At 52.6% G+C, this 11,602-nt stretch overlaps 1 protein-coding gene across 1 annotated transcript in view; it reads right to left on the bottom strand.

Annotated features, from left to right (window-relative positions):
- Positions 1–11,602, bottom strand: part of Stk10 (serine/threonine kinase 10) — a 102,812-nt gene that overhangs the window by 28,752 nt on the left and 62,458 nt on the right. Inside the window, exons 6-9 of the mRNA XM_031350595.1 lie at positions 11,147–11,341; positions 10,595–10,676; positions 3,432–3,578; positions 1,482–2,030 (exon numbers count right to left, since the gene is read on the bottom strand). Coding sequence (XP_031206455.1) covers positions 1,482–2,030; positions 3,432–3,578; positions 10,595–10,676; positions 11,147–11,341 — 973 coding nt within the window. The remainder of the gene's footprint in view (positions 1–1,481; positions 2,031–3,431; positions 3,579–10,594; positions 10,677–11,146; positions 11,342–11,602) is intronic.

The following is an 11,602-nucleotide window of genomic DNA, read 5'->3' as shown; positions in this document are numbered from 1 at the left end:
CTCTCTCTCTCTCTCTCTCTCTCTCTCTCTCTCTCTCTCTGAATAACTGCAGTCCACACAGGCTGCTTGGAGAGGACTCCCTGACCCTCTCTAAGGTGTCATGGTGGTATGGCATGTGGTGCCCTGGAATTGTCCGGTTCTAACTCAGTTGAGGATTTAGAGAAGGGCTGATACTGATTTTCTCATGGCCTCTGAATTTTCTGCCAGCTCCAAAGGCCCTTCGTACTAGAACCTAACCCTGCCTCTGCTACATAGCTCAAGGCCCTTTGAGGCCTTTCTAGCCCCTTCAAGAGGAGTAGGCACGCCAGGGAGCTGAGAGTTGGTTCCTTGCTCGGTATACATCTGCCCAGCGTATCTCACCTGCACTTTGGACACCCACTGCCCCCCCTTTTTTTTAAATGGTTCTGAGGAGTGAGCCCAGGGCCATGTGTATGTAACACAAGCACTCTATCATTGGACCGTATCTCCAGCCTAAGTACAAGACGCTTCTATAGAAGAGCCGCTGGCCACAGTTGGGGAATCGCAGTTCGTGACTATCTGTGTCAGTTCGGAAGAAATAAAACGCTCCTGTTTGAGTGAGCTCCTTTCTGCTCCAGCTGCTCCTGCAGGGCTGTCAGCTGCTCCCACCCTCACGGCCTCACCCTTGACGGATGTGTGACTTTCTACCGTGTGTTTTATATTGAGCAAATCTTGGAAGGTTGTAGAGAAGTGCCCAGCACACTCTCTCCCCCAGATCTCCTACACCAGCCTTGTCTGGGCATTCAGGGGGCCAACAGTGAGTTCAGCAGGACTGCTGGAGGCAGACAAGGAAGAGGGTGGCTCCTTCTCACTGCTGCTCCAGAAGAGGGCTAAAAGCACACAAGGAGCTCAGCCCGAGGTCGGAGCACCTCCCTGCCTCCACCCACACAGCCTTGTGCCAGCTGCCCATCTGGAAACTATGGGAGGAAGCAGCCTTTTGGTTCTGTTTAAAGCACTTTGCACAGAGTGGCTACAGCACCTACTGTCACCCACTACCAGTCAGGAGGCCAGAGAGGAGAGTGGCTGCACCCTCACTGAATCTATCAGTCAGCACTCGTCACAAAGCTGCCCACAAGCCCGGGGAACCTCCACTTCGGGAATGTTCTTTCCCCAGTTTTATTGGACCCTTTAACCAAAATCTGAACCCAAACTAACTGCATAACATCTTATACTGACTCCATGTGGGGGGGGTTAAGCTATGAGGTGAGCTAAAATCTTAATGAGCCAGACCCATGAACCATTTAAAACAAGAGGCTGTATGTGCATGCGTGCACATGTGCGTATGTGCATGTGAGCATGTATTGCTAAGTATGCACCAAGATCTGGGCTCACCCCTAACCCTCTTACAAATACACACATGAAATACAAAGCAAACAGCTTCTGCCTGCCTGTGAGAACGGAACCTGAGCATGGCACGCTGGCCCACGTGCCTGCCTTGGTGCCCAGGTGACAGGTGAGATTACCTTGAGAGACAATGAGCCTGTTTCTTTGTTCAGGGAGAGGTCAGCAGACAGGGAGGTGCCGTAGTCCATGCTCTCTGAGGTAGACAGGTTGCTACAGTCCGAGGCCCTCTTAGAATGGCTTGGAGTGACAGAGCTGGGGAGCTCCAGGCCACCATTGGCCAGAGTCTCGCCACCCAAAGTCTCCAGGGCACTGCTGTTAGGTCGGCTCTGGCTGGCCTTTTGGGACCTGCTGGCTGCAGGGCTGGGGTGCTCAGCCTGGTCAATGATTTGTTTCTCTTCCTCCACCTGAATTCTGGCATCCATGGACAGTGGCCGGGACTTCCGGAGGGGAACAGGTACCTTCAAGCCACTGTCATTCTTGGAGACCCCATCTGCAGGGCTGGTGGTCTGGAGGGATCCATCCCCCAAGGGTTGGCTACAAGGCCCGTTCACAGGCTCCTGAGGCTGGCTGGGAGGCAGCGGGGTGGAAGAATCCTGGAGAAGCTTGTCGGAGTTGAGGCTTGGCTGAGTTACATCGGCAGCGGAGTCCTGAGTGTGGTTGACTAGGGGCTAGAAAAGAGTCAAGGCTGAGTCGCTGGGGCTCCACAGTAGTAGTCTGGCCCCACAGGTGACAGGCCAGCAGAGCAGAGCAGGGACCACTGAGCCTAGTCTCCACCACTCCAAACGGCCTTTCTTAAACAAGCTACCAACCAAGGCAAAGACTCTCCCTCTCTCTAGTTATAATTTCAGCTAATAGCTGCTCCTGTCCTATGGGGCAAACAGACTGTGGGCAGCTGTAGAGAGGCCCAGCAGATTGTCACCGTGTGGGGGAACACCCCTTTCTCACCCAAGGCCAGTTCTCCCAAATTCAATACATATGCCAATCTGATTTTTTCTTTTGGTTTTTAAGACAGGGTCTCAGGTAGATCAGGTTGACTTCCGACCTGCTGTGTAGCTGAGGATGGCCATGAACTTCCAATCCTCCTGCCTTCATCTCCCAAGTGCTGGGATCACAGATGTGTACCGCCATGCCAGTTTTATGGGGGTGCTGAGATAGACCCCAGGGTTTCAGGCATATTGGGCTAGCATTCTACCAGCTGAGCTACACGGCTATTTCAGTAATCTGAATTTCCACATGATATCTGTTGATTTCTAGATGGCAACTAGGTCACATTAAAAAATTACATAAAGTCCCGATCAATCCACCTAGGGCTGCTTTCAGCCTGCCTGTCCCCTGTATTTTCCTTTTGGTAGGGTGGAGAGTACTGGAAACGTTGCTATGATGAAACCAAATACTGATCTCTATGGATCAAGAATAAATGTCTCTTTGTGGCATGAAGGTAGAAAGAAGGCTACGGGAATTACAACTGGGTATGGATGGGGCAGAAGCCTGGCACCTCTTCCATCTGAGTGAGAACCAAAAACAGATTTTTTGTCTTAAACGTTTACAATGAAGCCTAATTCTAATTAAAAAATTTTAAGTTAAAAATTTAGTGAGCCAGGCACAGTAGTACACACCTCCCCTTAATGTCGGTGCTCAGGAGGCAGAGGCAGGCAGGTCTTTGAGTTCAAGGTCAGCTTGGTCTACATAGTGAGTTCTAGGCCAGCCAAGGCTACACAGTTAAGACTCTCAAAAACCAAAAATGTGAAGGGCCTGGGGGTGGGGGTCGGGGGTGTTCAGCTCTGTGACAACTCAGCCCTGATTTACTGGGGACTCTCTAGGGAGAGCAATTCCCCCAGGAGAAGCCCCTGGATTAAACTATGAGTCCAGGGACCCTAGGACGACAGCTCTAGGTCTTGCATGCTCAAGAACTTAGATCTGGCCATTTGCGCAGCCTCACCCTGGGCACCCTGGGGCTTTTGGGACTCCCAGCCAGTTGGCCCCAAGAGGCAGAATAGAATCCTTCCCCAGCCTTCCTCCCAGGGGCAGCTGAGGCCCACCCTCCTCACCCCCATGCTTCTCAGACTTACCGGAACAGCATCCACAGTATCCTCCTCTTCTCCATCCTCCCTGGCATCCTCCCTGCCATCCTCGATCTCCTCCATCACCTCGGCCTTCGCCTCAGCCACCAGCTCCCGAAGAGCCTTATTGCTGTTGACTCTGCTGACGAAGGGGTGCTGAGGGGAAGGCACACCTGAGTTAGAGCCATCTGGAGCCCGTTGTGGGGCTGCAGGATCTGACCCTGGAGCTACGAGGACCAACTCTGGCCCCAAGGTAACACGTGAACTTCAAGTTGGAAGGGGAACTCAGAAGCCCTGCGCGTAGAGGGAACACCCAACTCTGTGACTCAAGCTGTGTGACCCTGAGCACGCCACTCCTCCTCTCTGAGCCATCTCCAAACGACAGACAGACAGGCAGGCAGACAGGCATGCTGAAGCCACGGGAAGTCATGACGATGAAATGAGACCATTCACGTGAAAGTAAATGTAAAGTCAGGGTCCAGGCCTTGTTCTTTCTTGGGATGATGTCTGTTTGTTTGCTTTCATTTTGACCCATGCTAGCCCTTCCCCCATTCAGCTGTTTCATTCTACCCAGTTCTGTTGCTTTAGAGAACTCTGACTAATATATAGATTAAATATGATTTGTGTTCTGATATGGCCATGAGCCTATGGAGGCCAGGGAGTAGAATGTGGCACTTTGAGTGAGAATGGTCCCCATAGACTCATGTTTGACTGCTTGGTCCCCTGTTGGTGGAACTGTTTGGGAAGGATTAGGGGGTGTGGCCTCACTGGAGGAGGTATGCCACTGAAGCTTTGGAGTTAAGTTTCTTTCTTTTTTAATTTATTTATTTATGTACTTTATGTGCATGGGTGTTTTGTCTGTACATACATTTGCACACCAGAAGAGGGCATCAGATCCTATGAGACTGCAGTTATAGATGGCTGTGAGCCACCATGTGGGTTCCGGGAATTGAACTCAGCCCACTGCCATGCTCCCCTAATTGATGGTTATGAACTCTAGCCCTCTGAAGCTGACGCCTCTAAGAAACCCATTCTTACATAAGTTGCTATGGTCATGGTGTCTTGTCACTACAATAGAATAGTAAGTGAGATACCCTCCTATACCCAGCGACACCATGTTCCTACAAAGTCTCTTCAAGGATAGAATTCTGTGGCTAAGGAGCACGGCAGCACACCCTGGCCTTGAGCCAATTGCTAAGTTAACTTGCTTCAAATCGTTGTGTGGCTACCGCTGGGGTCTCAGGCATGTATGTGCCCCTCACAGTCCCATGCTCTCTGTGTCCAGGCACATATCGTCTTCCTGCTTAATCGACAAGCTTGGTAACTTTGTCTCACTATGACTTGTCTTAATATTTCTTTTTTCTTTTTTTTTTGAGATAGATTTTTGTGTAGCCCAGGCTGGTCTCAAACTCTATGCAGCCAAGGATGCCTTGACCCTCCACCCTGCTGGTGCGAGGATCACAGGCATGCACCAATACACCAAGTGTATGCAGTGCCAGGGGTTAAACCCCAAGGGGCAGGCTAGGCTAGGATTCAACCAATAGGGCTCCGCCCCCTGGCCCCCAGTCTCCAGAATTCTCTTCTGTAGCAGATGTGAGGATCCATCTCCTGCATTGAGCAGAGGTCCCAAGGCTCGGCAGGGTCACTGCAAGGTCACATGCTTCTCAGTGCTCGGGACAGATGCTCAGCAGCGGTCTCTACCACTGATCTCCACCCCTACTCCTTCCTGATTCCACTGCACGGTCCCACTGAAGAACCAGGCCACTGTCTGTTAAACATCCTGCTGCTGCTGCTGCTGCTGCTGCTGCTGCTGCTGCTGCTGGGCACACGGGGGTGCTTCCTGCTCTGGGTGACCAGCTAGGGACAATCTTGCCTCTGTTATCATGTCTTTGGACAGAAGTATCTATATGGTTTTTAGAAAGGCAACGTAGAGTTTCCTGGCAGTGAATGAACTCTATGTGAATACAAAGATATCTCTTCCCTGGCACAAAGAGTGGCCATAGTGGGATCGGTCCCTCGGCCCCCTTTGTCATGAGGGTCAGAAGGAGAGGAAAGCCGGAGGCTTAGGGGTGTCGCTGGGTTGGAATTTGCTCATCTGAGGTTCACAGAGAGAAGGCTCTGCTGAGACCCACTGCCATTATCAGAAATCTTATTGGTGGATGAATGGTGTCAACAAAAATGTTGGAGCATTCTTTCAATGACTAAAAACGACCCTTCTGACACTTCAAGAACATATTCAGGGGCTGGAGAGGTGGCTACTCAGTTAAGTGCACTGACTGCTCTTCCAGAGGACCCAGAATCAAGTCCCAGCAACCACATGGGAGCTCACAACCATCTGTAATTCCAGTCCCAGGGGAGATGGCACCCTCCTGTAGTCTCCATGCATGCTGCACACTTGAGCACAGATCTACACGCAGGCAAAACATGCCCCCGCACAAAATAAAATATTTAAAAAACCCACACCATATTCAGAACCTAGAAAAATCCACGAGCAACTATTCCTTCCCATGTGTACATTTAAGTGTTCCTGGGGCTGGTGAAATGGCTTAGTAGGTAAAGCACTGTAGGTAAGCCTCAAGACCCGGGTTTGATCCCTGTGTCCCAGGTGATGGAAGGCGAGAACTGACTCCCACAAGCTGTCCTCTCATCTCCACGCTATGCCATGGCGCATGTGTGCCCTGCCCATTATACACACAGAAAACCAAATTAAACAAGTGTCCTTTGTGTCTGGGTATAAAGCAGGAGCAGAGTGCCAGTCTAATGTCTGTGAGGTTCTGAGTTCAATCCCCAGCACTTTAAAAATCAGTCACCAACCGGGCAGTGGTGGCGCATGCCTTTAATCCTAACACTTGGGAGGCAGAGGCAGGCGGATTTCTGAGTTCGAGGCCAGCCTGGTCTACAGAGTGAGTTCCAGGACAGCCAGGGCTATACAGAGAAACCCTGTCTCGAAAAGAAAAAAAAAAAAAATCAGTCACCAGTGGATAGGCAGCAGGCCATCCCTACTCATCTTGTTCCCCTTGAAGCTACAAACATCACATCTTTAAAGAGCTGTGCCGGCCATGTTTTCTTGCACCAGCCTGACCTCAGTTCATCTAATCTAGTGGAGCTGTGAAGAACTGAATTTTCCTGCTCGGCTATACTGTGACTCCAGGACGTGACCTCATGTGCCGGGGCCAGGTCAGGCCTTTCACCAAAGTTTGTCAGAAGGCCCACGACAGACAGATTGACAAGCTGGAGGCTGCTCTCTGGGGCCTTCCTGAGAGGGGAGGTGTCACATTCAAGCTGGGACCCAGGAGATATGTGGGCAAAGTTAGGGAAAACTCCAGGTACAGAGTGTTAGAAAAAGGACGGCCTCTAAAGAGCCCGAGTGAGGCTTGGGCCTGGAGGCCGGAGCCTGTGCCTGGTAGACAGGCAAAGGGAGCAGGGAGGGAGCCTGGGCGGCATGCACAGCCTCGGGCACCGGACAGCCACCTGTCCCCAGGTTATTCTCCACTCTGCTACCCGGGAGAGCTGCATGTCCCAGTGGGCTTCTCATAGAACTAACCAACGGGTCACCGGGATGTGCTGAGGTGACAGGAGCCAAGCCACCTGGGATAAAATCCAGCTCTCACTGACAACCTGGGCAAGTCAAGAGAGCCTCTCTGTGCTGTAGTTTGCTTTTCAGCGGAGTAAGATAATAGTTTAGGTGTCCTGTGTGGTCTGTAGTGAGTGTTCAAAACAGTGTCATTACTACCCACACCACCATAATCACCATTACCATCACCACCACCATAACCCCATCACCATAATCACTATCATTGCCCTCTAGATGGCGCCACCACTACTGTCCTGACGGCCAGCACCAGTACCACAGCAGGAGCAGGAGAACAATCCAGGCAGCCTCCTCGTCGCACCCACCACCACTCCTCTACCAGAGCATGGCTCTCTGGGAATGATGAGAAGAGCCAAGATGCCCGGAGCAAATGAAACACCACCGTGAGCAGGACACCCAGGGACACTGCTCTGCACCAGCTAAGGCAGACGCGGCAGAAACCAGCAGTGTGGGCCCAGGCTTCTCAGGGTACCAAGCTTTCTCACCAGGGCACCCTACATATTGACCAAATTAGTAGCTCTTGAAGAGAACCATCTGCTCTGCCTGCCTGGAGCTCAAGGTCCCTGGGAGGAGGGGTTGAAGGGAGGACAGCCTTTCACAGAGGCCCCGTTAAGCAGGGCAGCTCCCTGCAGGGGGCCCAGGGCAGGTGGCTGTTGTGTGAGCAGCCCTGCCAAGGCTGACCTGGCTACGGTTTGTGTTTATGCTCTGAGAGACAAGGAACAGGCAGGGACACTGTTGCATCAGCCCACACCCTCTAGCTGGGGCTGGAGAGAAGTCTTTCCGCCTGGTCAGATGTTGAGGTGCCTCAGAGAGCTGGACCCAGGAACTTCCCAGAATGGCCAAACACCGGGCAAACACTCCATATGCTGCCCTGCTCCAGGCATTCATGACCCTGCAGAAGGGCAGATCAGAGCTGGCCTCACTGTCTACCCCTCCAGGAAGAGGGATGGCTGCTCAGAACCAGCTCTGCTGAGGGCTCCAAGCTGCCAGCATGGAGAAGACAGCATACAGTGTGCCAACTGGCACCTCTCTTGGTCCAGGATCTCTGCTGTCATTAAAATACACGGCCTTTCCAAATGAGCTTATTTTTGCTCTGTGCACTGAGAAGCCGCTAGGGGGCGATGTTCAGATCAAAGTAAGCTCTCCTCACCTGGCCCCATGCCTCCGGCCTCTTTGTTTCTGTCTTTCCTCATTTCCTTTTTAAATTGGTATTAAAAATGCTTTATTTCTATTCTATGAGTACAGGTATTTTGCTGCCACGCGTGTCTGTGCACCATGCACTTGTAGTGGCTGTGGAGGCCAGCAGAGGGCAATGGATCCTTTGGGATTGGAGTTACAGACAGCTGTGAGCACTAGGAATTGAACCTGGGTCCTCTGGACGAGCAGCCAGTGCTCTTAACCACTCGACCATCTCTCCATCCCTGTTTTGGACTTTTTTACTTTCCTCCACTCATTAGAAGCAGCTCCCCAGAGCGGCCAAGAACTCAGACTTCAGAGTCAAGTCACTAGAATGAGGACAGGAACCATCCCTGACAGCTGTGTGACCTTGTGCTGGAGGAGCCTCTGGTCTTGGCTGTGGCAGCACATTGGGAGCTGTTGGTGTGGCAGTTGGTGTCAGAGAGTGCCACCATAAACGGGTGGGCGTGACCTTTATAAAGGTGTCAAGGGACACCTCTAACAACCCAGCCACACTGTACCCCCTAAGGGTCCCACAGCTTTCACAATAACACCACAAGCCTGACCAGCGCCCCCTCCAGCTGCCAGGCCTTGCCCACCATGATGGACTGACACACTCCACAATGAGCCGAAATAAATCCCTCCTCTATGATGCCTTTACCGAGCATGTTGTCTCTGTAGTAAGAAGGACAAGCACTAACCATGCTAATGAGGGCTCTGTTTAGGGGGAAGGGCTGAAATCGTGTTTACAAAGTTCCACTGAGAACAGACTCAGGAATGGCAGAACCAGTAGGGTAGCCATTAATTGAGTGAAGGGTGAGGCAGCTCCGGGAGTGGCTGCTTGAAGGTGGTGCATTCTGGGCCTGTTCTGGAGGCAGAGAATCATACTCATGATGAGAGAGGGATGGAAAATGAGAAAGAGTGCCGGGCTGCCAGGGACAAAATGGGCAGCCACTGCAGAATGCACCCGAGGAGGGGGCTGAGGGCTCCATGTGGTTGGGTGAGGCTCAAGTGGCTCTGAGCATCCAGAGATATTCAGAGACAAAGGTCTGGGGTTCGGGGAGGACTGAGCATAAGGCTCAAAGCCAGGGCCCCCCTCAGGCTGGCTGTGATCATTCCAGCAAAGAGAGGGAACAGAGAGCCCAGAGCTCGCTCACCACAGTCATTAATTGTGCTAGGTGGAATGATCAGTGGGCAGTGGGGAGGTGGGGGTAGGAGTGAGGGTGGGAGTGGGAGTAGTCAAGAAAGAAGGTGCCAGGCAGGGTTCGATGAGCGACAAGCCTGAGCTCACTACTACCTCCAATCCATGAAAAGTGTCACTGAACTGTTAGAACAAAGTGAGCAGGGTCCGCCCGAGGATGGTTTCATGTGAAAAGCATTACACACAGACTCCAGGAAGGCTATCCATCCGACCAAGGGAGAAACAGAGGCACCCAGGGAACTCCTCACACCTCTAATTTCAGATCTAGGTTACCAACTGCTGCAGGACACTGAGCAGGGACATTTGTGCAGATGAATGACTGAGCCATCAGTCCTGGCGAGCTTGGGTGGCTTAGCCACACAGGATACAAAAGGACAGAGAATAACAGCATCCCAGGAGTCACGGATACAGGGTGGAGATACCCACAGCCAAGACCTGCCCCAGAGCTGCCATTCCAAGCAAGTGAGCCCGCTGTCCTCAGATCTGGCAGACCTCTGTATCCCCCCCGCTCCACCCTACACTTTAACAGGTACTGGAGAAGCCCCAGCCGGTCTGAGGGCACCTGGGTAAACTGAGGCAGAGCTCCTTCCCTCTGCCACTCTCCCCTCTGCCTTATGCTCTTATGCTGCGCATTGAGAATCCCCTGGCAGACACTGCTTCAGCTAGGAAGTGGAATTCCCAGCTCCTGCCAAGGCTCCGGGTGGCAGCTGGTCTCTGCCTTGACAATGTCAGGCAGGCCGGATGCCCCAGCACGGGAGGTGCCATTTATAGGAAGCAACTGGTCCCAAGTGGCTTGGGGCCTTTGCACATGACAGTGACAGCAGCCCCGGCTCTCAAACAAACACACCATGCTGGAAGTAGGCCTTGAGGAAGGCCACACATTTGATTTTGAACCAGAAGTGTGGAAGGAAAGTCAGAATCTCCCAGCCAATAGATCCACTTCTGGTTTTTTTTTTTTCTTTCTTTTTAAGAAAGGGTCTCTCTATGTAGCTCTGGCTGGCCTGGAACTTGCTACGTAAACCAGGCTTTGAGTGATTCTCCTGCCTCTGCCTTCCAGGCACTGGACTTAGAGATGTGAGCCACCACCACATCCAATAGTGCACTGGACACATGGAACACTCTTTGGGCATAGTACCTCATGGCCGAGCTAAGCACTTGACCTCACCGGTGCCTTGAGGAACGATGCAATGACTCGCCACTCACCTGTAGCAGCTGTGCGGCGCTGGGCCGGGTTTCTGGGTTCTTATCCAAGGCTATCTTCAGAAAGTCTCGGAACTCCACAGACCTGCAGGACAGGCGTAAGTAAGAAGTGAGCTATAGCCCCAGCACCACATGCCCGGGGGTGGGTGTTTGCAGACAGGGTCCACGGGACGGCCTTCTTCTCATGCACACCACTGTCCAGGACACAGACGTCTAAGAGGAACATAGACTGGCTAGAAAATGAGCACAGAGGTGTCAGAATCTGAACCCAGGTCCCCATTCCCAGCCCTGGGCCATGTGGCTGCTTGGGCTCTGTTCCGGTTCTCTATGTCCCGGGACATAAAACGGGATCTCGTCCTGGCTAACTGGCCTTGCTCTCATGTCTAAGGTTTTGTATAGTTCAGGCGGGCAGTTTGGAAAGGCCTGGAGGTGCCCCATCCCCTCCCGACTTCCAACACCCCCTCAACTTTGGAGTCCACTGTGCACATGCAGACCCCAGTACCACATGTCTATGGAGTGGCTTCAGACCCTCCATAATTACGCAGTTCTCCTTACCACTTGGAGGGTGTGAGCAGGGTGGGAGGGTCCGACTTGGCAATCTTGAGCAGGACCCGCATGGGGTTGAGCTCATGGTGTGGGGGCTCGATCTGCGCCATCTCAATCAGGGTGATGCCCAAGGACCAGATGTCAGCCTTGTAGTCATAGGGGGCGTCCTTCATGGTTTCACACAGCACCACCTCAGGGGCCATCCTGAGCCAACCAAGGAATAATAAGGGCTAAGAATTGGGCCCCTGCGGGTGCTGCTCGTAGCCTCAGGGTCTCGAACACCACCAGCACCACACTGGAGGTTGGCAGTATTTGAAGCCATGATTTGAATTACTGGCATCCCATTGTCTTCCTCAAGGATCTCGGCCCGCTGCAGTTCCTGGAGCCTGCCACAAGGTGGCAGCAGCGATCCAGAACAGAGTCCTGGGGAAGGGGCAGGTGGGTGAGGACAGAGGGGGAAGGGTC

Source organism: Mastomys coucha, unplaced genomic scaffold, assembly GCF_008632895.1.
Source record: "Mastomys coucha isolate ucsf_1 unplaced genomic scaffold, UCSF_Mcou_1 pScaffold5, whole genome shotgun sequence".
Lineage (NCBI taxonomy): Eukaryota > Metazoa > Chordata > Mammalia > Rodentia > Muridae > Mastomys > Mastomys coucha.
This window is presented reverse-complemented; position numbering and strand designations above follow the sequence as displayed.